Raw genomic sequence first — 27,565 nt, forward strand, 5'->3', positions numbered from 1 at the left:
AATACCAAACTAATAATTAATTAATTACAGTTTTGTGGTTGATAAAGGAATCGAGTGATGTGATATCATGAAAATAAACGAGGTAACATACAGGCGAAACATCAAAAGTAATATCAACAATGAATAAGATGAACACCAATATTTATAGTGGTTCACCTCAAGATTGAGCTACGTCCACTCTAAACCTCTCAAGGATCACTTCTTTATTAATAACAAATAAGACAAGAGAATTGAGAATTCAAAGTATTTCACTCAGAACTTTATGAGTTTAATACTCACTTTCTCTCCACTGATCCTATTCCTTCCAAGGATAAACACTCGTTAAGAATTCTCCCATTAAATCATCCGTCTCACTTCTACACTTATGATTGTAGATGAGAAGATTTTGTGTTTTGGTATGATTTTGGAATGAATAATGAATGAGTATTTATATGTGAAGTTTAGGGAAGAAAACAAAAATTAAAATATGATTGCTTACATAATCAAACCAACTATTTTTGACTAACTCAAACAATGTGTTAATTATGTCGTTGAATTCTGAAATAGTGTGTTTTGAATTCAAAACAAGGCTTGATTACTTAACATCGAGTGCGTCTGTCAATTCTAATGTAATACGTCGGATTAATTAAGCAAACAAACAAGTGAAGAAATTTTATCAAAACTTTTTTTTTTTTTTGAAAGGAACAAAAATAGAAATTTATAATGATTATTATAAATGGCGGCTTTGTCTTTTTATTTATTGTTTTGAAACGAAGAAGAAGAATGAGAAGAGAAGCTTGGATAAATGGCGGCTTTGTCTAATTTCATCCGCCACCGATGTCCGCTGACAAAGGCCACCAATCCTTTTCAGCTCAAGCACTTTTACACCTTGTCGGATTCTGATCAATCAGAAGCAGCGCCGCCTTCCTCCACCGTCGGAAAGCCATCATTGCCGCCGCTCCAACACTCCCCGGAGGCTGACAATCTCTCCCACATCCTAATATGCCACCACAACCCCTTCCACCACATGGAATCCTCCCTTCAACTTCTCGGCATCTCACTTTCCACGCCCCTGATCCACCAGACTCTCCTCCGGTTGAATCACCATTCCAAGATTGCTCTCGCTTTTTTCAAATATTCTCAGTCCTACGATCCTTCCTCTTCTATGCTTCTTGACACTGCAGCTTACAACATTCTGATTGACATTTTGTCTAAAGTTCGCCAGTTTGATGTTGCGTGGCAGTTGATTCTGCAAATGGACAGTCAGAGCTTGAAAAATACTGATTCAAAGCCCGATTTCACTACTTTTTTTGTATTGATTAGACGCTTGATTTCTGCGGGCCTGACGAGAACGGCGGTCCGTGCGTTTTACGACATGAACATATTTCTGGGTGAGTTTTTCTTCCAGTCAAGATTTAGTTTTTGCTTTTGTTATCTCTTGGACACGCTTTGTAAGTATGGGTACGTTAAGGTTGCGACGGAGGTGTTTAATAAAGAGAAATTCAGAGTGGAAGCTGACGCAAAGATTTATACTGTCTTGATGTATGGGTGGTGTAAAGTTGGACGAACTGAGATGGCCTGGAGGTTTCTAGGGGAGATGCTGGAAAGGGAGATCGAGCCGAACGTCATTACCTACAATGTTGTATTGAATGGGATCTGTAGACGCGCAATGTTGCATCCTGAGTGGAATTTTGAAACTGTGATAAGGGAAGCTCATAAGGTGTTTGATGAAATGCGTGAAAGGAAGTTGGAACCTGATGTGACAAGTTATTCAATATTGCTTCATGTGTATACCAGGGCTCATAAGCCTCACTTGTGTCTGGACAAGTTGAGAGTGATGAAAGAAACAGGGATTTACCCGAGCGTGGCTACCTATACTTCCGTCGTCAAGTGTCTTTGTTCTTGTGGGAGGATTGGGGATGCCGAAGATTTATTGTGTGAGATGACACGACAAAAAGTTTTCCCCACTGCAGATACGTACAATTGCTTTTTTAAGGAGTTCAAAGGGAGGAAAGATTTCGAGGGTGCTATGAAATTTTATAGGAAGATGAAGCAGGAGGATTCTTTGTGTTCACCTAATATACATACTTACAATATATTGTTGGGAATGTTTATGAAATTGGGTAAATTGGGGTGTGCTCGGGAGATTTGGGACGATATGAAGGTTAGTGGGATTGGACCAGATTTGGACTCTTATACGTTGTTGGTTCATGGATTGTGCGAGAAGAGGAAATGGAAAGAGGCATGTGAGTATTTCATGGAGATGATTGAGAAGGGATTTCTTCCACAGAAAGTTACATTTGAGATGTTATATCGAGGATTGATTCAAGGTGATATGTTGAGGACTTGGAGACGATTGAAGAAAAAGATAGAGGAAGAATCGGTAACTTTTTGTTCCGAGTTTGAAGAATATCAGCTCAAGCCATACAAGAGATGATTGTTTTGTGGCATTTGTGAATTGTGAATCATGCAAGATTGTTGTCATGCGGTGGGATGAAATTTGGAACTTGCTTTGGATTTATGACTTGAAAAGCCAAAATACTGTTGAAATGGTTAGTTGTTTATGGATCCTGGTAATTAATTTGTTCTTCAACAAAAATATGCACCAATTGCTTGAGATTTCTAGGTATGAATAGCTCACGCATTTCACATAGTTTGCATATATGCATTTGAAGACACCCTGTGTATTTGATATTTTTGTTGTTTAACTTTTTATTGTTTTGAAATGTTGTAACACTGATATAACTTTTAAGACCTGCAATTTTATGATAAATATGGTTGTAACAACGATTTACTATTAAATCCATTGTCATGCATGATTTACGGTACTATGGAAAATGATTGAACCTACATATTTTTGGGATTCAAAAAGTTTTTAAATATTCACAGCACACCATAATGGAACATAGGAACCAAGTAACGATATGTTAGGATCTTCGGATCGGTTTCTCTCCTCCACCATTTGAAGAACAGAAAATACCAGTGACCTGAGAAGATGGGAAGAGGTAATGAATAATTTAATAGGATAGATGGTACATTAATGGAGTTGGAATTGTCAAAATTAATTTTTTTTCACATCTAATATAGATGTTTAACGAATAAACAATCATCTTTCTTATGTTTTGTAGCTGTACTAATGATGGAAGTATCAATAGCAGTGCTTTAAATGAGGCAAATGAGTCCAAAATAATGATCGACAAAGCAATCTTGGCACATTCAAGTGGATTTTGTGTGGTTAATTATATGTTGAACATCTTATATGAAGTTTTAATGTTGAAGTTAATTTATTTTGATTTGATAAAATGTGAAGATGCATGCTGTAGTTTAATTCGCTTTTCCTTCTTTTGAATCTTAGGCTGTTATGCAGTTGCTCTTTTATTATTTTCATGTCAATTCTTTCAATGTTTTCTTATGGCGAAATTTTCAGGTCTTGCTGAGTCTAGTTTGACTTGTGAAGCATTAAGATATTCTTGCGATCCGTGCAACAAAATAGTGATGGCAGCCTTTGGCTCTTTAGCTGCCTCTGGTGATCTTCACCTGCCACATCCCTTGGACTGGAGACCCAACTTTGCTATCTTAAGCTAGAGTTTCTGTTAAAAAGTTGATCTTTGCCTTGACTTCATTTTATTCGGGCAACTAATTACTGGATTCTATATTGTCAGTCAGGTTAAAGCTGGGCAGAGCAGTGGATTGTCGCAGCAAGGTTTAGATGGATATGGATACAGAGAATTGCTGCCGTACTTTTTAACGAGGCAGCGGAATTGTGGTACCAAGCTCAGACGTAAGTTGCTCATGCAAATCTTCAGCAACCATGTTGAATGTTAAAGACAGATAAAGCCAACATTTGGTGAAAACAATGATAACTTTTATTACAGCAGAACATGGCAATAGCCTTACAACAGGAAATTAGACAATGCGGTACTAAGCAAGCTTAGTAAACAACTAGTAGAGAAAACGGTGGAAACAAACCTATCCTAACAAACTTCCAAAGAATAGGTCTTTTATTTAACAACTTTGACTTAATCAACTTAACAATCCCTCCCTTGAACTTATTAGTTCAATATTGAAACAGAACATATACCCAACTTCTCACAAATCCTTTGGAAGTCTTCTAATTTGAGGGGCTTAGTCATTGAGTCTGCAAGCTGATCCCTTGTGCCAACCCAAACCAATTAAACAACTCTTTCTTTTGTAAGATCCCAAGGAAATGAAACCTTACTCGTATGTGTTTGGAACGACCATGTAACACTGAATTTTAGACAACTTTATAGTTGGTGTGTTGTCACACATTAATACCATACCATCATCTTGCACCTGACCAATTTCTTTTAGAACTCTTCTCATCCAAATGGCTTGGCAAGCACTCGCATCAGCAGCTACAAACTCAGCCTCAGTAGTTGATAGAGTAACAATGGATTGCTTCCTTGAAGACCATGCTAGGGCTCCTCCACACATCATAAACACATATCCTGAAGTACTCTTACTATCCCCTATATCTCCAGCATAGTCATTATCTGTGAATGCCACTAAGTCACTAGTTCCTCCTCTTCTGGAGAACACACCATGATCCATAGTGCCTTTTAACTACCTCATGATCCTTTTTGTTATAGCAAAGTGTAGTTGTGTAGCTCTTGCCGTGAAGCGACTGATGAGACTCACAGCAAACATAAGATCGGGTCGAGTGGCTATCAGGTACATTAAGCTTCCTACCATCTGTTTGTATTGGGTTGCATCTATCAAATCCTCATCTTCATCTTTATCAACCTTCTACCCTGGAACAATTGGATTTCGAATAGAATTGCTCTCCTCCATACCAAATCAACTCAACACTTCAGCTGCATATTTCCTTTGACATATAAAAATGCCATTAAACTATTGTAGGACCTCAATTCCAAGAAAGAATCTCATCTTTCCTAAATCAATCATGTCAAACTCCTTTTTCATAGAGCTTTTGAAATCACACACCATTTCTTTATTATTGCTAGTGAACAACATGTCATCAAACATAGATGCTAACAATAAAGATGTTACCTCTTTTTTTCTTGACAAAGAGTGTGTGTTCACTTGGACTCCTGTCAAAGCCTTCGTTGATAAAATAGGACTCAGTTCGACTAAACCAATCTCTAGGTGCTTGTTTTAGACCATAGAGAGCCTTTTGTAATCTGCATACCATGTGCTCACTCCCTTTCTTCTCATATCCTTTTGGTTGCTCTACAAAAATAGCTTCCTGCAATTCCCCATGCAAGAATGGGGATTTTACATCTAATTGATAGATTCCAACCTCTATGTGCCGCCAAAGCTATGATCATCCTTACACTGTCCATCCTAGCCAGAGGAGAATATACCTCTGTGTAATCAATTCCATATTGTTGAGAGCAGCTTTCCCCACTAGTTTGGCTTTGTACTTGTCCACTTCTCCATGTTCATTTAGTTTGGTTTTATAAACCCATTTCACTCTTAATTTCTTAGCTCCAATAGTTAGTTCAACTAGCTCTCATGTTTGGTTTTTTTCAATGGACTTGATTTCCTCATCAATGGCCAGCTTCCATTTCTGGTATATGGTCATGTCCCACGCAACCAAACACTCAAAAATGCTCCAATGATGGCTTTTTCTTGCTCCATGCCTCCTCTGGGGTCATGTCTTTCACGGCAATGGTGGGTGATCGATTTAAGACATGATTTATCCATCGAACAGCTTCTGGCCAGAAAGTTTTCGGCATTTGTCTCTCTGATAGTATGGCTCTTACCAAATTCAACATTGTGCTGCGTTCGACCACTCCGTTTTGTTGTGGAGTGTAAGATACAGCCAGTTATCTTTTTACCCCATGTTGCTTACAAAAATCATTGAATTATGTAGAATTAAAATATCCTCTTCTATTTGTTCTCAAACACTTGATAGCATTCCAGTTTCCTTTTCGACCAGCATTTTGATACAATTGAACATATAGAAAGCCTCTAATTTTTCTACCAGAAAATAGATCCAAGTTTTCCTTGAAAAATCATCAATAAAATATAGTAGATACCTCTTATGCCTATTTGATAATGGTGAGATGGGCCCACATAGGTCTGCATGAACTACCTGTGTAATCTCTCATTTGCTCTCCATTGACTCTTTTTGGGAATAGGAACACGATGTTGTTTTCCTTTCAAACAAGCATCACAAATGATATTGGAAACTATGATTTTTGGCAATCCAATCAAATGTAGAGAATCCAGTCCTTTGTAACTGAAATGTCCTTAACGATGATGCCAAAGCTGAGACTGATCTTTAGTATTGATAATGAGACATCTGTCCTCAGAGACTTTGCCAGAAGTTTCATTTAACAAAACATACATTCTGTTTGTGCAATTGAGGCATTCTGCTATTGTGCCTTTCTGGGGATGAGAAATGTTGCATGTACCATCCTTGAATATCACTGCCAATCCCTTCTCTTGAAGTTGCCCAACACTTACAAGGTTATTCTTAAGATCAGGTACATATTACACATCACCAATGACATAGTTAATTCATTTCAATTTTAATTTGATAACTCATTTTCCATCAACTTTCATGCTGGTGTTGTTACCAAGCTTACCAGTATGGCCAAAAGTGGTATCCAAGCTTGTAAACATACCTTGATTAGCACACACATGGTTTGAGCATCCAGAGTCTATGAACCATGCATCACTTCTCTTGGCTTCATGTAAGTCCACATAAGCCATCAATAATAATTCATCTTCCTCTTTTATTTATGTATAATGTGCCACCTTGTTCAATTCTGGGTATTCATATTGAAAATGACCCAAGTTGTGACATTTATAGCATTTAACGGCCGCTTTGTTAAACTGTCTTTCCTCTTCCTCGACCCTTGCCTCTGGAAGGTGCCCTTCCTCTGCCTCTCGACCCAGAACGGTCCTCTACTTTCAGAACTTGATCCTCATCCCCGTTGTTCACCCGTCGAAATTTTTGCTCATGTACCACCAATGAACTTTGTAATTCATCGATGGATATGTTGTCAATATCTTTGGCTTCCTCGATAGACACCACAACATAGGTAAACTTCTCAGTGAGGGTCCATAGGATCTTCTCCACAATCTTCGACTCGGGCATCTCTTCTCCATTGCTACGCATTTTGTTAGAGACAGCACTGACTCTTGCAAATTACTCTGCGATTGTTTCATCTCTTTTCATAGCTCTAATTCTCTTCTCTTATGAGAGAATTGAGAAGAGATTTCTTCACCTTGGGATTGCCTCCAAACTTGAGCTTAATGGAATCCAAAATAATCTTGGATGTACGACGGTCCAAGATTTGTTCAAAGACAATGCGATCCAAAGCCTAGAAGATATAGTGTTTGCCCTTGTGATCATTGATTCTAGCCTCCGCAAGTTGCTTCTGCTGGGATTCAGTTAATTGAGCTCCTGGTTTAGGTCAACCCTTTCTCCACCATGATCCATAAATCCTTGGCTCCGAGCAAATTTTCCATCAGCTCACTCCAATGATCATAATGACCATCAAAATGAGGAATTGTCGTCAAAGTCTTGTCGTCGCTCATTCTCTATGTGATCACTCAAAAAACTACTGCACAACAGATAAAACAACTTGGCTCTAATACTAATTATTGGATATTAAAGACAGATAAAGCCAACATTTGGTGAAAACAATGATAACTTTTATTGCAGCAGAACATGGCTATAAATAGCTTTACAACAGGAAAATAGAAAATGCGATACTAAGCAAGCTTAGTAAACAACTAGCAGACAAAACGGTGGAAACAAACCCACCATTAGGAGTAGACCAACATCCCGTTTCCTGATGGCAACTGTTCTTGGTGTGCGACAAGAATGATTCCAAGCCTTCCCTCGACACATTCGTTCATTTTGAGCTCGTACGACATGGCAAACACATCAGCCTCCTTCGATCGCTCAGCGATCAGCTTGCCGATGCCCCTGCAGGCATCGTTGTCCGTTAGGGAAGGCAATGTGTTCCTCAGATCCTTGGCATTTGTCGTTGCAACCGATATCACTTTGCTAGTTCCATGGACAAAGCGTTTGGAAAAGAAGACGTTCAGCAAGAAGGGTCTCATGTACATATCTGTCCTTCGTTTCCATGATTTTCTGTTTGGTTTCTTGGCTGCTTCACCACGGGATCTCCTCGTCCAAGCTGCTTCAATAGCAAATCCCTACGTGTACATAATGCATACCCTATAATGCTTTCCGAAACTGAGATATGCATCATAAAGGCTAAATTTGTTCACCAAAAATTAGAGATAACGTTTGCTTGTACATCCACATGTATAGGCGAACTCAATCCATATGTAAGCCAATAAAATTGAATTTAATCCATGTATACAGAAAAACAAAAACCTGAATCCAGTAAAATCAAACTTTAGAAATATTAAGAGTTGGAACGAGATAGATTCTGATGTTTGGAAGAGAAGAGCACCATGAAAGAGAAGCGGGTCCTTGTCTTGTAGACCCGACGAGGTCAGAGGAAAGAGGGGAAGAGTTTGGTGCAGCAGAGCTAGAAGGTGTGGAAGCCGCCATTTCCTTTTCTTTGTTCTTCTTCGACTGAATTATGAATCCCAGACACCCACTTCTCTTTCACTCGCTCTTTGGGCTTTTAAATTTCAGGCCCATTTCTTAAAAAGAAACAATAAAATAATTATATTGATTATTAATTATTTTTTTAAAAAAAAATTAGAAAATTCTATGTTCCGAATTTATTTGAAGTGGGGAAAATATTTAAAATACCATAATATTACTACATTATTAGTATTTAGATAAGCATGGTATATTTCACATGTATTATCAAAAAGGCAGTGTGTTGATCGATGATATATTATATGATTACTCAATTTTGTGGTGGGCGTGACACGTGTTATTATATTATTTTTATAAATTTTAGAAAAGTTGAGGTGATATATAAAATTCCATTATATCCAAGTTTGGGTCTATTTTTTTTTTTCCCCATCAATATTTAGGGTATGGTCGGAAAAAATGGATGTTTGCTATGAGAAAAAAATAAATATATATATGGTGATTTATGCAGTATAATTAATTTTCTCATGTTAAATGTGCACTTAACTGTCCACGTTAAGTTTTCATCCAAACCAAACGATCCTCGATATATAAAAATAATATGTTTTAAATGTATACAATATCTTATACTCAAATATATGAGTTTAAATATAAAAAACACATACAAAAAACCTCACTGTCATTGCAAGAAAAAAAAATTAGTTTAATCTCAAAAATTTGACATGTTTTCTGTACAATTTTAACCATTGTAAGAAAAAAATATTAGTTTAATCTCAAATGTTTGACATGTATTCTATACAATTGTAAATAGACCGAAACATGACTACACATTGGAGAAAAACTGATTCTCCAACGAGAGTGAAAGTTCAGCAAAATTGTTTGAAGAAATATCTTATACTCAAATATATGAGTTTGAATAAAAAAAAACACATACAAAAGACATCACTGCCATTGCAAGAAAAAAATGTTAGTTTAATCTCAAATGTTTGACATGTTTTATGTACAATTCTAACCATTGTAAGAAAAAAAATATTAGTTTAATCTCAGATGTTTGATATATTTTTTGTACAGTTCTAATTAGACCTAAACATGACTACATATTCGATAAAAACTGACTCTCCAACGAGAGTGAAAGTTCGGCAAGATTGTTTGGAGAGAATAAAATATTGGATAGAATTTGGTGGAATCAAAATCAAAGTATATATTTTTGGAACAAAGGAGTTGACAATCACATGCTATGGATACCCGATCTCAATGGCTTACTGCTCTGTTGGTCTCACATACGGCAACTTGAGATAATAATATGAAAATAAAGAATGAATTGGACACCGAGATTTACGTGAAAAACCCTAAAAAATTATTAGGATAAAAAACACGAGCAAAATGAAAAAAATTTTACTATAATATTTTATGGTGTACAACCACTCACTATATTTCCAAAGAGAACACACACTCTCTTAATATAGGAGAACAAACACCTCACAAATATTATTGAACTAAGCATTCAAATGCTATAAGATGAAAGAGAACTCGAAGAAATGATGATTTCTAAATTAGGGGAGGGAAATCTATTTATAGAGCTTTTCGTCCGTGTGAAACCGCGTATCGACGGTTTCCTTCCATCTGCAATTTTCAACAAAACCTGCCCCAACTACCGTCACTAATTCATTTCCTGCGTGTGATGTCATTCTTCGCCGACAAGCTCATGTCCTAATCAAAGTAGACAACATATCGCTACAGCTGGAGTAAGCCACCAATCCGCTGCGATTTTCCAAGGTCCTTCTCGCATGAAATTTTTGTGCTTAGTTCGACACTCTCAGGGTCTTGTTTTTGCAGCCATTTACGTGTGTTTTCCAGGAAACTATAACCCGACTACAGCTGAAGTATTGAGCACCACGAGACATTTAGTAGGCTTAAAGAAATATATTTTTCGAACTTTATTGTTGAATATGATCCACAGTTACTCATCGATACTTTGAAAACGTCTTCAACTGTTTCTATTCTTGATTTGATTGTAAAAAGCTGTAGATTTCTAACATCAGAATTACATTTTTGTTTTTTTATTTTTTTATTTTTACTAATCGATCAGAGATCCAAACAATTATTATTATTATTATTATTATTTTTTATCAAGAACAACTAGTTCTATATATGATTGATTGATTGTAAAGGCCAAGTTGTTCCTTCACCATCTTTTAATTTATGATGAAGTAGAATTTGAATTCGGTTCTTATCTTTGAAAAATGACTATTTATTTATTTTCTTTTAAAATGAGGGGAGGACCACTTCGTGGAAAATATATTTGCTACTACGACAAAACGTGGAGGACGTGTAGGTAAATTATACCCGAAAAAATTGCTGGAATGAAGAATGGCGGGAAACCAAAAGGCCCAACCACAAAAAGTTCCGCCCTCGAGGAGAAAGCCATCACACACACTACCAGGCTACCAGCCGTGTAGAGAATCTTGGACAATGGGCGATCCTGCAATATAGCGTGAGTGAAGAAGAAGAACGCACTACTCGTTGGAGTAATCAATGGCTCCCAGGAAGAAAAACAGCTCAGGACCCAAGAAATCAACCAATCAGAATCATCAGCCATCGCAGCCTTCCAAATTCGGGATCCAGCACTTCTTCGACCGTCACTCCCAGACCCAGAAAACACTTACCCAGAACAACAATAATGCCGAAAACCCCCCTTCAAATTTCGCACCGCCGCCCATACCAAGCCATCTAACAAATGGCAATTATCGGGGAATGGACACATCAGAGAAAATTGTATCAATGGGTAAGATTTTGAGGGGCGAAAACCTCACAAGTGGACTTTCTGAAACTAGTATTTCTGGAAGCAATTTCTCAAGCTGCATTGACGTGGAATCTGGAGACGCCGATAATGCTTGTGAAAAGGGGGTCATTGATTCCCAAAGTTTGAAAAATGGGGATACTTTGCAGGATATTGAGGTGGATGACATGTCACCCGAGACCTCCAAATCCGTGTCTGTTAAGCGTTTCAAGTTTTCACCTGGAATGGTAATCATAATACTCTCAGTACAAAACCATCTGAATAATTTTGCAATTTCTTTTCGTTCTCCGCTGATTTTCAGCATTTGATTTTTGGTTTGAAAGCTGTTAAGATTGGAACTTGAAACTAAATTATCCACAAAAGCTAGCTCAACGGGATTGGATTGTACAAGTCCATATATGCCACATCCAGTCATTTTACCCAACCGACGTGGGACAACTAACAAAAGCTATTTGATTGTTGTCAGTGTCATTCATTTTTTGTGTGTACTTCATTAATCTTCATGGAGGATATCGAGGAAGGAACTTTTATGAGTGGGAACTCTGTCACTGTAGGAAGATTTGATGCCGCAGAAAATCATGTCTGTTAAACGTTTCAAGTGAGAACACCGTGACAGTCTTGTAGAACTTAACCAAGAGACAGCAGTATTGGTTTGCTATGGTCGAAGGGCAGGACACCTTTTCATTCAGTTGCATAACTTGATCAGTGTTTTCTGCTCCACCTTGTCCCCGGGCTTCCATTAATTTAAAGAATGTTTTATATGTTTAATTTTCTCATCACTTCTTGCAGTTAATCAAGCAAAGTCAGGATGACGGAATAGATGAAATGACTTGGAGAATATCTCCAGTAAATGAGAGGCTTCATGCAATTACTAAACATTCACCAGGAAAAATCAGGGTATTGGGAGATTCTTCAAGGTTTAATTCACTGAATTTTCAGCAGTGTTCGATGAAAAAGGTGCGAGTATCTGAATCACTGTTCATCTTTTTCATCTTTTTGACTCATTCCTGTTCTTTTGTTGCCAGAATTATTAAATTGTTCCTGTTGTTAGATACAAACTTCTCCTGGCATGTCAAGAAAGCTTGAAAAACTGCTATCTGCACAGCCACTTAAGGCAGCTGAAAAATCTTTGATGTACTCAAACGTTGCTTCCTTGAGAAAGGTTAACTCAGCTCATGACGAACGATGTACTGGAAGTTGCGAAAATACAAATAATAACATTAAATCTGAAGAACTGAATACTCAGAGTCCTTTCACTACCCCGCCATCCATGTCTTGTTGCCAGGGGAAGGTGATTAAATCTTAACATATGCGTGTTCATTTTCGTCGAAATTTTCTTTATTTTTTGAGTTCCTGTGATGCAGGTTCCCAAAGATGTAGATTCTAATGGAATCCCCGGTCATCTGGGTTCATGGAAAAATAAAAAGGTTTTTGCTTCTTCTGAATCCCATTTTCATTTATTTCTCCCAACTCCACGCATCTGCTTATTTCTCAGTAATGGGCTGTCACGTTTCTTCAAGCAGTATCTTGATTCTTGAGCCATTGGTTTGTTTCCATATGTTGATAGCGTAAAGAACATACTAATCATTAAATTTGTTCTTTGTATGCAGGCATTGATTGAGCTTTTGGATCAAGTAGAAGATGTAATTTCTGTTGATCCCACAATTCCTAAAGATAGAGAGACATCGATAGGTACTGAGAGATCCCTCAAAGCTGATCATGTTGTAAATCGTTTGACGCACGATTTGGGAGGAAAAAAGTGTAATATGGGTTCTGATGTTTGTTTTCTTGTGTTGGAGGTATGCATCAATGTATCTTTACTTGCTCATATCTTGTGCATGTCAAAATCACAATAGATTGGTATTGATTCTGCTGATACAACATCTGTGCCACAGGTAACGGAAAGGCATAGACCTGCTGATTTATTAGGTCCTCAAACCTCTTTCAAGGTATGCCATGATCCGAGTGACTGGTACATTACGTCAAAACTGCTAAGCTGTGTTTATAAGCTATTACTTGCCAGGTTTTGCACTTATTAAATGAACAAAGTGGAGTGGAACGGACATTGCAATTGTGGGATGAATGGTAAGTGGATTGAGGTATTTATCAAACGAGTTGTTTTATGATGTTTGCCACATAACTTAAAATCGAGAATGAAATTGGCACTTGGAGCTGCCTTCGCTCCATAAAATTGAAGGCAAATAGAAATATTTTCACTGGAAAATTTTTTATGCTTTCTGTTACACTTTTTATAAGTTTTTATAACTTATGCCACGGGTAGGGCTACAGCATGGGCCACAAGTTGGGCCTAAGTTTGCCAAAACGAGGACATTAATGGGTTCATTGATATCTCATGTTGATTTATGTGTCTGTACTTACCCTCTTTACATCGTGAACAATGAAAGTCTTCTATTCCCGCATTGTGTTTTGTCTTGTTAGGCTCTCATTATATTGTTTTTATTTTTTTACTTGAAATCAATGTCTTAGGCTCTCACTATATTGTTTTGTTAGTTATTTTTTATTTGAAATCAATGTCATTTTAAAGGTCTTTCTACAAAATTTTGTGAACTTCTGGATAAATCTGTCATTCTCAAAGCATTAGTAGACTTCAGATTCACTATCTTTCCTTTTTTTAGTGAATGCTTAATTGCTTCTGAAATTGATTATGTTTCTGTATAAATCTCGATTATTAAACAGCTCAACCATTGATGATCCTTCTTATATATGTCTATATATTCTATGCTCAAGTATGTTCCTTGTTAAGTTATGTGGTTGTATTTTTCCAACTATAAACCTTTCCTTCCAGGTACTTCAGCGTGATTGCACCTGGAGATACTATTAACGTCATTGGAGAATTTGACTGCCAGGGAATATGCGATGTAAATCGTGAGAAAAATTTTCTCATTGTCCATCCAGATAACTTGGTGTCTGGTACTCGGGTATTGCCAATTATTATTTACGACATACGTAACGGTTTGGGCACACAGCTGATAGATGTTAGCTTCAAGAATATCTATTTTCATACTCGCTATATATTATTCTGACTGTTTTCATATAATTTTGTACCTTTAGGTTTCTTCTAGTTTCAGCTGCCCAAGGCGCACTGTCCTAGATGAGAGGTTAAAATATAGTGAACATTCAGCTGCAGCATTGATGGGTACCTTATTGCATCAAATATTTCAGGTTGTTTCATGAATAATTATTAATACATTGCTTTTAGATCTAACCAGAATCTGGTGCTGCAAACTGAATTAGCCATGGGATGATGAACATACTTGCATTGAGCTAACATAATTTTATTTCTTCAGGCTGGCCTCGTTAGAGAACTTCCAACAAAAGAATTCCTGGAAGAATATGCGAGAACTGTGCTTCAGAAAAGCATAGAGAACCTATATGCATGTGGAGGTGTTGACTTTTTGTTCTCTCGTTGATTTTTCTTTTGATATCTTAGGTCTCAACATTGATTGAACTTGTAAAACCATGCTTTTATGATCTTTTGGCTCTCTAGTATCTTAGAGTTGACTTCTACAGTGTCAGAAACTTAGCTTCAGTTCTTGGTGTTTATTCCAGTGAACGAGAATGATACCATGATGACTTTGATCAGCGCAATCCCAAAAATGTTAAATTGGATATCCTGCTTTCGAGATTCACAGGTAGATGAATGATTATGTGATATGACCTCTTAATTAGTTTTTAAGTTTTATCCTGAAAAGTTTTGACGGATGATAGGCTACGTACATTATTTCTCCTGCCATTCAATAAACTGATAGGTAGAGTTATTTCTCTATGTTCAAGTTATTTGAACTACATATGTAGTAGGTATTACGTTTTTATATTGTGCCTTGATCTTTGCTAATAATTGGTGAGCAAAATATGTAGGGAATCAGATCGTGTAAGTCTCACTAATAGGTGTGCTGCTATCTTAACAATGGCAATTTTCTTTTGTTTTTGTTTTTGTTTTTTATAATTTTTTCTTATTTTTGGAAGTCATTCTTTCGAAGCTTGACTTTACCATTTAATTGATTTTTCAAGTTTTGGTTGCAAGGTGCCTTACTTCAAATTGATGGGTGCAGTTTTTTTTTTTTGCCAAGTACACCAAATCTCTGACATGACTTTAATGTTTCAATATAGGGTTCCCAAATTCCAAGCATCAATTTTAAATGCGACGAGGGTTTGAAAAAGGTTAAAATTTCTGAGGTAACGAAATCTCATTTGGATTAACTATTCCATTTTGTCGCATTGGTTATGAGCTATTGGATTTCATGTTCTTATCTATGCTTACTTTGTTATATTTTGAGTTTTGGTTATGAATTTCTTAATTCTATTACTGCTGTTAAACTGATAATGTCAGTAATTCACTAGGCCCTTTATACACATAATTAGAAAATGTTGAGAGAGAATCAAGCTGGTAAAAGATCTACGGGCCTGATGTTCACAACACTTATATCTATTTTTCAGTAAAATGTTTTGCAGTTTCTTTCATTTTTTCAGTATCATCTTTGAAATTTCTTCATTTATTGCTAATTGTGCTTGTTGCTTAAAACATGACCGATAACATAATTGCATGAATATGTGTGTTTGCGCACACAAATATATTTGTGTATTATGAGGGTGTTTGGTTAAAATTGTTTTAAAGATGGGTCTCTTTCTCTTTCTAGGTCCTAGCTGAATGCTTATAAGTTGTTTTAGGAGTTTATAAGTCGAAAGGTATTATAAAAGAAGTTGTTGAGATATTTGTATAAAATAAAATAACAGATACTTAAAATTTTAATTGAATTATGGGAAGTTATATTTGTGATATAACAAAATTTGTGGGGATATTTTGATATTTTAAAATATCAAATTTAAGATCTTAAAAATTAAGATAATATGATCCAATTTGTTTTTAAGTAAATTATAAGCTGTCAAACAACTTATTTTTTAATTTTATAAACTCTTTAAATATTTTTATCAAATACATTCAAGAGCTTATAAGTTTGCCCAAACTTGCTCAGTCCATATGCATATACATATAAATATATGTAATATAACTAGTATGTGTGCACATATGTAGTACCAATATACACAGTAGTTTTACGGTTACATACCTTCGCATGGGACAAATCACTAAACATATGCTTCCCTTTGAATATGTTGTATTATTTTTTTCTATTTGTATCATAATCGTCTTTTGCGAGTGTTTAATCTTTGATGTTATAGCTTTATGTTTACATGTCTGTGTGCATGCACGTTGCCATTAAGTTGTTATCCATGATTCTACACTTGCCAATTGTTTCTTGAACAATTAACTTTATGCTGTGAATACTGATAAGATGCTGCAAAGTTTGTTTCAAGGTTAAATATGAAAAACCTTGTTTGAACTCCTTTTGAAATAATTGTAGGTAATCGACATTGAAGAAATGGCTTGGGCCCCTAAGTATGGATTGAAAGGAATGATTGATGCCTCATTGCGAGTAAGAATAGATCTGGACTCTGCAGAAGATTGTGATATAATTATGCCACTAGAATTCAAAACTGGTAAAGGAACTAGCGGTCAGGCAAGTTGACTATCAATTGTTCTTTATTGAGTTTGATTGGATGGTATCTCGCTAATGATTGCTTTCAACGTAATGACTGCATGTTCTAAACTTCTGGTACGAGCAGATAGCTATGGAACATACAGCTCAAGTAATGTTGTATTCTCTCCTCATGTCTGAGAGGTGTGTAGATCCTGGCCGTATATAGAGTTCTACTCCTTCATAAACTATTTAAAAGTTCTTGTAATTTATGTTTTTTGTAGTCCATGCGCCTTCGAGTTTTCTTATGATTCAAAACTATTGTTCAATAAAATCCCTATGTTGCCTCATTTTATTCTTTTTCAGATACCAGAGGAACGTTGAATATGGTCTCCTATATTATCTTCACACTGATCAGACACAGGTACAATGAACATATCTGGTCTTTATCTTAAGATTGCATAATTTTGTTTAACATTGTTCTAAATGTCATGGAAAGGGAATCTTTGTTAGGCGATCTGACTTAACAGGACTCATAATGCGTCGCAATGAGCTGGCGAACGATATTCGTAAGGCATCGTTAACTCAGCAATTGCCCCCAATGTCACAGGTACAGGTAGGTGCTTTTAATATGTCGCAATTCTTTATGAATCTTTCCATTTGAGAAAATAGACTTCCTTAGTGATGATGTTTCAAATTTGAAATAGCTTTCTAAGTTTACCCATTTTATGCAGAGTCCAAACATTTGCAAAGGTTGTCGCCACCTCAGTGCATGTACTGTTTACCATAAGGTGTGTGATGGAGGCTTTCCCAATCATTTGTGACACTCGTAGTCTCGGTCGCTGGATGCACTAAGTATATCGAAAATAAAAATTTTCTCATAGCCAGGAGATGAAGATTTTGACTAACGGAATCTTACTGAAAATGAAATTCATAAAACATTTTTGAGAGTGCTTACTTGATTTATCATTGTTTATATTGCATGAATTGATTAATTCTCTACTTGATCAGGCTGGTAATGTCGATGAGTAAACTTTCTGTTCCAGTTCTTTTTGCTTGTGTTTTTTAAGACCTCAGATGGGGATGCTCATATCACACAAGTTTGACATAAATTCAGAATTTTAAAAAGTGTTCAAGAGTATCTTAGGTTGCAAGTCAAATCTACCACAATTACCATTACACCTACGTAAAATAACAAACGAGTGGAATTGAAATTCTCTCAACAGAAAATCATCCGAACACTCAAATGGATTTGAAATCCATGGCTTCAAATCCCTCAATCCAAGCATAGGCTTGGATCCTTATAGAGTCGGTACATGAATTTGAATAGAGTTCCTGTTTGTCATTCTGTTTACTGGGGGTTAGGTGCAACTAGAAAGCCCCCATCTGATTCTTTGAGAGATATTCTTGAATCTTTGTAGCATAAATCACTTTTCAATTTTTATTGTCTTGAGCTCTCAAGTAAATTAGATTTTACATTTGTGGAGTGGAATGGGAGATGGATTCTATTCAAGTTAAAAATATGGACAAATTCAATGCCTTTTGGCTGACAAAAACAAGGTTGAGCTATGAATTAACTCTTCAAAAATGTCCCCGTCAATGAAATTTTTACATAACTCTTCAATGTTTATTTTTTTCTACAAAATTTTATTTTGTTAATTTTGAATTATGAAGGCATATGGGGGAGCTGCTGAAAGTAGCTGCCTGGGTGGTGTGTTTGACTCTCTTGTGTCCCATTTATCGACTTCACACACTGTTTTTCTCCAAAAGTGGGAAAGATTAATTGATCTGGAGGCTAAGCAATTGGAGGTAGTGTAGCTGAATTGTCTACTTTTATACCAATCCTTTTTAAGTCAATAAATATATTTTTTGGCATTTTTAGGTTGTGAAGAATGAAATTTGGTTTCCAAAGAACTCAGAGAATGATCGCGGGCCCATTCGCCTATCCCCTTCTCTTGTTCTTGATGCTTCAGATAAGTCATCCCAGAGAAAATTTTGTCAGGGAAGCCGATTTGTCTATTGCTTTGTGCGTCAAGGATGTTCTCTTAATGACGAACAAGTCAACAAGGAACCATTGAGTTTTTCCTCTTCCTTAGATACTAATTTAAGGAATGGCGACTACGTGGTATGTACATGTTTCTGTTTAACATTGATTCAAGTGTTTTCTCAGTGCTCTTATCAATTCTTATCCCGTTTTTACTTTTCCTTGTACCCCAGGGAGTGAATTCATAAGTTCCTCTTGCATTTCATATGACTCTCTAGGTGTATTTATTTTCATTCGTGAATATTATCATTTTTGTTGCATTTTGCTATAAGATGTTTCTAGCAGTCATAATTTTTTTGATGTCTATGTCATTTAATTAACTTTGTATTGTTGTGATTCTATAAGACATGGTTGCAGACTTGCAGAAATTGAACGAAGCTCAGTGAGAAAAAAGTGTATAGAAATCAAGTTATTGTATCATAATTTATTTAATGACAGAAAAATTATTCTAATGAAGCTTTAACAAAAAATATGTTTACTCATATAATCGAATGTGGAAAGGCATTTGAATAACATTAGGGATTTTTATTAAAGCAGTAATGACTGAACAAAACATTTATTTTGTTTGATACAACACAATTTTTAATATGGAAAGACATTTGGATAAAATTAGGGATTTTTATTGAAGCAGTAATGACTGAACTAAACATTTATTTTGTTTGATATAACACAATTTTTTTACTGTCTCGAGAAATTTGTGTTTGATATTATGGACATGTCTCTGTTACTTTTAAATCATAGGAGCTGCTTACGTTGATGTACATTCTGAATGGTTCATGTCCGAATATAAAACACCGACAATTGTAATTCTTCTATGTTTGACCTCTGGCCCTTTTTGTTTGTCCGTGGAAGCACTATTCGACAAATTAAAAATGTTTTCTATGAACAGAGTTGCTTCGTCTATGGATTTTGAATGCAATATGAATTTTTGAATGTTTTGACTTTTGGACGTTGCTGCCTGCTGGGTGTACTTGCATCCTCATTCACAGCTGATTGTTACACAAAGTCGCTTTTCCATATCATTATTGCAGATTTTAAGCTCTGAGCCTGGCTATTTGCGAGTTGCTGATGGGATCATAGTGGACATTGGTAGCTCTCATATCTCTGTAAGTTCTCAATGTGGTACCTGATAAAAAGTCATGCACATGATAAATATCAACTTTTGATTGCTTCTGTTATCTCTGAAGAAAAAATGTAGTAACACCACAAGTTTTAACTATAAGAGCAGCATTGCATGACACTGGTACCTTTTCTTAAAAAGGTTTTCTGAATATTCTTTCAATGAAAATGCTGTTGGGGCCTGGGGGAAGCATGGATAAAAAAACCAACAACCTCTCCCTTACAAGTAATGGCCACAAAAATCCAATCGTAGCATTGTCAGCAATTGTTATGTAGCTATGAGATAATTTTCTGGAAAAGGAAAATTTTGGATTTCCGTTAAATTTATTTGATAAGCATCAATTTTCCCTTGTAAAACTCTGTTAATTATTCAGGTGTCTTTTGCAAAGCGCTTAAAGGTTCCAGATTGCAATCCTGATTCTGCCGCGTCTCTCAATCAGCAGTCCTGGCGAATCGACAAAGATGAAGTTATGACATCATTTGCAATCATGAGGTGAGTAAAAAATTATCTCGTCGTTTCTTATAAGCAGGTTCCTTAAAGCTTGCAATAATCACCATGCTTGTTTTTGTTAGGTTCAACCTCATTCAATTGTTTTTGCAAAATGAAAACAGCTCTCGCTTGAGAAAAATGATTGTTGACCTTGAGGTAAGCCTTCTAAAGTACATGTTCTGCTTGTATTCTAGATTTGTGCTTTCACTAGTTCTCTTTTTGTATATAATATGAAATAATTTTCATGTCCAATTTTTTGTACATCTGTCATAGATGCCTAGATTTGACAGTGGCTGTGTATATAGTCAAGACCCTGCTATATCATATGTCTGGAATGAGAAAAGTTTGAACGATGATCAACGTAGAGCCATAATCAAGGTTATTCATCAATTTTTAATTTTGATTTAGTGGTCTAGAACCCTTCTTCCGTATGTTTATCACCTTGTTTTGTGATGGTTAATTTTCGCATGCTTCTCTGGTTGATGAAGGCTGTAACTAAATATTTTCAGATACTCATAGCAAAGGATTATGCCCTTATTCTCGGGATGCCAGGCACGGGAAAAACATCTACCATGGTGCATGCTGTAAAGGCACTGTTGATGAGAGGCGCATCCATCTTGCTTACATCGTACACAAATTCAGCTGTTGACAACTTACTAATTAAATTGAAAGCTCAGGTCATGATTTCTCCTTTCTGCCTCTTACAGACATACTATGACATTCATAATCTATAAAGCTTTAGTACTTCTGATTATAAATTTTATCATGTTATGAACTATTTATTTGTTCTTTCAGAATCTAAAATTTCCTCGGTCATCAAAACCTTCACATCAATTTTGATTTTTTTCAAATCCAAGTCAATTTAAGGATTCCTTCGCTTAACAGCTTCCATGGTCACTCCATTTCCCAAAGCTTCTTTTTTACCTTTGCGCCCTTCTTAGGACATTTTTCTTAACTGCGAATGCTGTTGCTCTTTTTGTCAAGTATCTCTTCTTTTTTTTTTTTTTTTTTGACATGAAAAAATAGAGGTACGAGTACACTGGATATGTCCAGGAAATCAAGATAAGAACAAAACATCAACTCCTTGAACCAACAACTAACCGCATGACTTCTAACATCCAAAGATTACTCAAAACATCATATACCGGGGACAAATATTTGTATTTTCCGAAAGATTTCATCAGCCCTCTGTTCTTCATTCTCCACTAGCCAACAATTTTTTGCACTCCAATTATGGAAAATGACAGCTGCCATAGCCATGTACCGCATCTTTACCAGGTAGGAATTAACTCGGTAGACCGCTCTGAAAGCCTTTAAAAGAGCTTGTTGTGAGCCCATGAGTTTGTTCATTCCAAGCCATTCTCGGATTTTCATCTTCCGTCATCTTGCTTGTCGAGAGAACTTTTGTTTTAACTCATATTGATTGAGGCTCTGGTACTATTAAATTATTAATGGAGATTTTCGCTTGCGCAGTCCACTACATTCGATGTTCGCATTTTTAAGATCAGTGTGACCATTTTTACCTTTTTGATCATATTAGGGACCCAACCTAGAGAGTATTCATCCAAATACAAATGAATCAGGACTCCAATATTTGTACTATCAAATAGATATTTCGAACGCCTGATTTTGTGTCATTTAGAATGTAATATAAATATTAATTTCGAGGCTTGTTAATTGGAAATATCAAGAACTTTTTGCTGTAGTCGAATCTTGCATTTGCGGAAATTCATGATTATTAAATTCGAGTTTCTTTCCTGACAAAAGTTAAGTATCTGAACAGTAATTTGACCTCTGATTTTGTCTGTTGTTTTCTAAGCTTTTTTGTATTCACTAGGCACTGGTCTGACTCAGACCTGTATCCTATAAAATTCAATAGTTCCACCACCTGGTTATTTGATTGACCAGTGCCTTGTAAGCATTTAGCATTTTGAATATTTCCGTAACTAGATTGTAATTGTTTGTTGAGTAAAGGAAGTCTAATGATTCCCAATCCCATATAACCGTTGGAAACTCAAAGATGATATGTAAAACCTTCAATGGCATTACCTGCATGCTTGTCCTCGATGCTGTCATTGTGATTCTCCTTGTGATACTTGAGATTGTCGTTATATTGTTGATTTTGTTGTCTTTCCATTTCAATATAGGTTTTGCATGATTCATTTTCAGGGAATAAATTTCATACGAATAGGAAGATATGAGGCCGTGCATGAGGAAATTCAAGAGAATTGCTTGTCTGGTCAGATTGTCGGTCTTTCACGAGTGTTATCTTCATGGTTGGAATCCTTTTTTTTATCTTGGTTAATATCTGTGGTTACAGCAGTGGACGTGGATAGCATTCGTGAGATCAAGTCAAAGCTGGATGAAACACATGTTGTGGCTGTTACTTGCTTGGGGATAACTAGTCCTCTGCTCAATAATAAGAGATTTGATGTGTGTATCATGGATGAAGCAGGACAGATAACTCTTCCAGTAAGGGTTTTTTCTTTTGTTTAACAATTTCTATTTGTTGTTTTAACCACATGAACACGAGATACTGGGGTACATGTGATTTCGAGATAGATGATTCTTGAAACTTTTGATTTGGTTAAAACGAAATATGCTTTTAAACTGTCAAGTTATATTTTAGCCAAAGGTTAGAACTTGGGAGGACATGGGTTACGAGGAGTCTATGCTTTAAGGAAAAATGCAGATTGTGGCACATTTTCTCTTGAACTGGGTTATGAAGAGTCACTATATATTTCTGATTTATCAGTTGTGGCACGTATTCTCTTGAACTGCAAATACAAGTAGTTTCTCTATTGAATTGGAAATATAGTTTGTTTAAACCGATTGCTCAAATATTTCCCCTCATGCATATATATATTTTGAGATTTTCGTATTTGTTTCAATTCTCTTGTATCTATTCAATTAGAAGTTAGTTTATAAAGAGAAATCAAATTAATGATATATCATTTCTCAACAGGTGTCCTTGGGACCATTAATGTTTGCATCAAAATTTGTTCTTGTTGGCGATCATTATCAATTACCACCACTTGTCCAGGTCTCTCTCTCTCTCTCTCCCCCGTGCTCACTTCTGCTGAGAAGTACAGTTCATTAAAACTTTTTTATTGTACACCTGATATTAGAGTCCAGAGGCTAAGGAAAATGGAATGGTTGCGAGTCTCTTTTCCAGGCTTTCTGAAGCTCATCCACAGGCAATTGCTGCTTTACATTGCCAGGTTGCACTGATTTTAGTTGGATGTTGAAGTGCTTTCGTTGGTTGTTGGCAAACTTAATGTAACTATTCTACAATATGCAGTACCGTATGTCCACAGCCATAATGGAACTGTCAAATGCGTTGATATATGGAAACAGATTGGTTTGTGGCTCTCTTGAAATAGGGAGCGCCAAACTCCGGTACAAGCGTTCATTATCTGCACCTGTATGGCTGATGAAGGTATTTGACATTGTATTCAATTCTCGTTGGTGTATTATGTAGTGTTTTTTTCGTAATAGGATATGGCTAATAAGAACTAATTTGTCCCTTTTCAGTTGCTAGAATGTTGAAATAATTGAACCCTCCTGTATTGGAATGCGGATAACTTAAATTAACTTGAACCTGTCAATTATTTCCACTCAAACTAAATGCTAATGCCATTATGCTGTTCAAATTTTGTTTTTGATACTGGTATTGGATTTTGCGTTCGAGAAATAAGGTACTAGAGACCGTCTCTTTTTAACCATTTAAAATGTCAGTGTCTTGAAGCAACCTAATTTGGTTGATTTTCAACAGGTTTTGGAACCAAACCAACCTGTGATATTTATTAATACAGGTTCATTCTCTCGTTTCAATTTCTTAGCGCCATCTTGTTTATATTGAAAACATTTGTGGTTGATCGATCATTTATTTTTACACAACACAGATTTGTTGCCTGCGTATGAGAAGAATGATTGTAAAGCAGTAAATAACCCAATCGAAGCTAATATTATTGCAGAGGTAACGCACCCTTTATTTCCTCTCCCTTTGTTTTATGTTAGGTGTCTTTGAATCTCAACCCTAATAAAAATACATAAGAAAGAAAAAAACCCTAATAAAAATACACAAAATTATTAAACTAGGATATTGGAATAGGTATCTTCCAATTGTGGGAGGACTGAAATGGCCTTAATTATCAGTGTACAAAGAAACGAAAAGCTAAAAATAAACACATTTTTGAAATAGATGTATATTTTAAGAATCTTTTTTTTTGTTGAAAGGAACAGAATTTACTACATTTGCTATGATAATCAGCTTGAAAACTTCAAGTTCAAGTTTAACTTGATGATTAATAAACGAAAGACAACATTCTAACTCTGATGAAAGCTTGAGGACCACGATTTATTAGTGCAACCAAATTCTCTCAACCACAAATTACCATCTCAATGATGCTTGTTGATTCTTTTTTTCTGCTTGGTATTTTCATGAGAGTTTAATTGCCAAAGTGACCACTCAACATTACTTATGTGCATTCGAGCCAATGTAGAAATGAACGAGTTTGGCATAAAAACTGTGTTTTAAAAAGTGTAGCGTTGGTGCGTGGCGTTTTTGTCTTGTCATAGTATAGATTAAATAGCGGAGTGCATTGCTTAAGCTATTCGGGCACATTAGTTTATTTAATTAAAAAAATAGAAATATACTTATATACTTAAATAAGTGAGATAATTAGGCATGAAACCATAATAATTCATCTTTTCATGCCAAAATAAGTCAATCCAAAATTCCAAATAACTTCAATTTAGAAAGTCTTAATGAGCCTTTGATGGGCCTTTACTTTTTTGCCCAAATAGCGTGTGTCGTGCGCAAAGGCACGGCTCTCCGACAAATACGTAGAGCGCTATTTAAAACATTGCATAGAAGATGCCAACTTTTGAAAAATTGATGAATGAAAAATGATAATGTATCCTATGTTAAATGGAGACACACACGCCCTCAATCGCATCAGTGACTTGTTCCTTAGCTCGATAATTATTCTAATAACTCAATCAATTATTAGGTTTATCATTTTCCATATCTTTTTAAGTCTTTGATATTGCATTACATCACTCATAAAACCTAAACTCCTGAAGTATGGTGCATTTTACTTCCTAGTAATAATAATTATTCTGAAAATAGACTTTTTCTATTCATGTCTTTTGATAGGTCACCAAATCGTTAGTTCTCAGAGGCATTGAAGGGCGAGATATTGGCATCATTACACCCTATAACTCTCAGACAAATCGTATACGTGGAGTTGTTTCTGAACCTGTCGAGATACACACGATAGACAAATATCAGGTCATATTTATCACATAAATTGTTTTTGTCCATGGATGAAATTAGGATCTCATTCTCTTCTTGAATTTATCAGAATAACTAACTATTTTTGAAATAAAAGATGTGTGTTGAAGCTTGAATAACATCTATATTTTCATATTCGAGTACGAGAATGAATTTTTTTTAAAACCAAATTGAAGTTGCTCGAAGCTTAAAAGTTGGAAAAATTTGAGTTTCACATATGATTTGAATATAAATCTAATTTATATTAATTTTAATTTAATTATAAAAATAAAGTTATACAATGGAATCTTAGAACTTTAGAAGAATTCATGGTTTCAGTTACGGTCTGATTAGTTTTGGCTTGGGTTTGGATTCTGATTTCTTATTTATAAAAACCGGAATTAAACTATAAGTCCTTGGATCGGTGTCCTAGTTTTGTAATAGAAACAAAAAATGGTTCTGGCTTGGGTTCTTTGGAGAGGGTTTCGGTTCTGAGGGAACTTTGGTAAGGTGTACATCGGCCATAGTAACATTTTGGAGATTACAATAGAAATTTCACTGTGTTTGAGACTTTAAAGAATCTCAAGATCCCATCATTTTTGCGTAATACAATAGCTTATCTAAATTGTGGCCCGTTCTAAATGGCAGAGAATAACATTTCAAGTCCTATAACTTTCAGCGTTAAATATACAATTGTACGAGTATGTCTCATTAAATAACTCATCTGGTACTTTGATGGAGTTTCTTTGCTTTCACTTCTATTCTGAGTACCTCGAAACATTATTTTCTTGTCTACATTACATTCTAGCGACATTTTGTGACATGATAAAGGGAAATATTGTCAGAGCTTTTTCTTCGTCCTTACATATATCTTGACCACAGGGGAGGGATAAAGACTGCATATTGGTGTCCTTTGTGAGATCCAGCGAAACTCCAAGGAATAACAATTCTTCACTTCTTGGAGACTGGCACAGAATCAATGTTGCTCTTACTCGCGCAAAGGTATGAATCATTGTTGTGGTTCCATCATTATTCCTCCACTCTAAAATAAAATATGATTTCTATGTTAAACGGTAATTGTTTAAAATACCGCTGTAACTACTTTGGAAGTTATAAAAGTAAAAGTGTGGAACTCTTTTTCAAACACAGATTTGAAACGATATTATAAAAACCTCAGTATGTTCTTCACAACCAGTGACATTTTCCTCTATCATTGAACAGAAGAAGTTGATTATGGTAGGGTCTTCCCGAACTCTTTCAGAAGTACCATTGCTATGTCTTCTTATTAAGAAGGTAGAAGAGCTTTCTGGTCTTTTAGTTGTCACCAAGGAGGATGTGAAGTATAAAACTGAGCTGAAGAGATGCTCACAGTTTAGATGAGTGTCTTGTATACATAATATATGCGCATTTCGCAGTTATAAAAAAATGTAGATGCCTATGTATATCTCTATATGTGCGTTGTATATACACGCACTTGTTTTGGGGTATTTGGAGGTGAGAGGCAGCAATTTTGTTGTGCATGGAATGGTTTGAGAGTGAAGCAAAACTGAAGCCATGTAAAATAAGTAAGCGTTCTTATTGAATGGTGTAGTGCTTAGTCCTACGAATATGCAGATTTTGTGTACTCTTGTGTATAAAACTAATGTTTTACAAAATAACCGAAACTGTGTTTTGAATAATGGAAGAATACAGAGAAACCTGAATTTGGCATAACTTGTTGGGCGTGATAAGAGCAATTTGTTTGACCGCAGCTAGTTCAGCAAAATCATACTCATTTAATTTTGTAGCGGAACTTCGATGTATGTAAATTATTATCGCATTTAATATATAAATGTGAACAAT

At 35.7% G+C, this 27,565-nt stretch overlaps 3 protein-coding genes across 7 annotated transcripts; 2 read left to right on the forward strand and 1 right to left on the reverse strand.

The window, feature by feature from the left end:
- The first annotated feature begins 750 nt into the window (after positions 1-750).
- LOC140986216 (pentatricopeptide repeat-containing protein At2g13420, mitochondrial-like) lies at positions 751-3,772 on the forward strand. 3 transcript variants are annotated; one of them, XM_073454290.1, is made up of 3 exons: positions 751-2,531; positions 2,869-2,984; positions 3,407-3,536. In XM_073454290.1, exon 1 carries the CDS (start codon positions 785-787, stop codon positions 2,414-2,416), a length of 1,632 nt encoding a protein of 543 aa, XP_073310391.1. In that variant the 5' UTR covers positions 751-784; the 3' UTR covers positions 2,417-2,531; positions 2,869-2,984; positions 3,407-3,536. The 3 variants fall into 3 exon arrangements, with proteins under 3 accessions (XP_073310391.1, XP_073310392.1, XP_073310390.1); XM_073454291.1 differs by lacking the exons at positions 2,869-2,984; positions 3,407-3,536 and adding an exon at positions 3,642-3,772; XM_073454289.1 differs by lacking the exon at positions 2,869-2,984 and having other exon boundaries at positions 3,407-3,638.
- Positions 3,382-8,583, reverse strand: LOC140986217 (uncharacterized). Its single transcript, XM_073454292.1, has 2 exons — positions 8,345-8,583; positions 3,382-8,139 (listed from the first exon to the last, which is right to left on the reverse strand). Exons 1-2 carry the CDS (start codon positions 8,501-8,503, stop codon positions 7,744-7,746), a joined length of 555 nt encoding a protein of 184 aa, XP_073310393.1. The 5' UTR covers positions 8,504-8,583; the 3' UTR covers positions 3,382-7,743.
- A 2,252-nt stretch (positions 8,584-10,835) lies between these two features.
- LOC140985742 (DNA replication ATP-dependent helicase/nuclease JHS1) lies at positions 10,836-27,124 on the forward strand. Of its 3 annotated transcripts, none has more exons than XM_073453646.1 (34): positions 10,836-11,524; positions 12,087-12,254; positions 12,349-12,588; positions 12,662-12,724; positions 12,908-13,096; positions 13,193-13,246; positions 13,321-13,382; positions 14,104-14,236; positions 14,370-14,480; positions 14,606-14,702; positions 14,868-14,950; positions 15,429-15,494; positions 16,679-16,838; positions 16,945-16,996; positions 17,159-17,216; positions 17,292-17,408; positions 17,527-17,583; positions 18,467-18,601; positions 18,675-18,917; positions 19,868-19,942; positions 20,330-20,448; positions 20,529-20,601; positions 20,719-20,823; positions 20,955-21,122; positions 22,615-22,684; positions 22,766-22,917; positions 23,411-23,488; positions 23,574-23,666; positions 23,747-23,884; positions 24,221-24,260; positions 24,351-24,424; positions 25,607-25,741; positions 26,606-26,725; positions 26,945-27,124. In XM_073453646.1, the coding sequence occupies exons 1-34, from the start codon at positions 11,033-11,035 to the stop codon at positions 27,101-27,103; spliced, it is 4,179 nt and encodes a 1,392-aa protein (XP_073309747.1). In that variant the 5' UTR covers positions 10,836-11,032; the 3' UTR covers positions 27,104-27,124. The 3 variants fall into 3 exon arrangements, with proteins under 3 accessions (XP_073309747.1, XP_073309748.1, XP_073309749.1); XM_073453647.1 differs by having other exon boundaries at positions 22,769-22,917; XM_073453648.1 differs by having other exon boundaries at positions 17,292-17,402.
- Positions 27,125-27,565: the final 441 nt, after the last annotated feature.

This window comes from Primulina huaijiensis, chromosome 10 (assembly GCF_012295235.1).
Source record: "Primulina huaijiensis isolate GDHJ02 chromosome 10, ASM1229523v2, whole genome shotgun sequence".
Taxonomy (NCBI): Eukaryota; Viridiplantae; Streptophyta; class Magnoliopsida; order Lamiales; family Gesneriaceae; genus Primulina; species Primulina huaijiensis.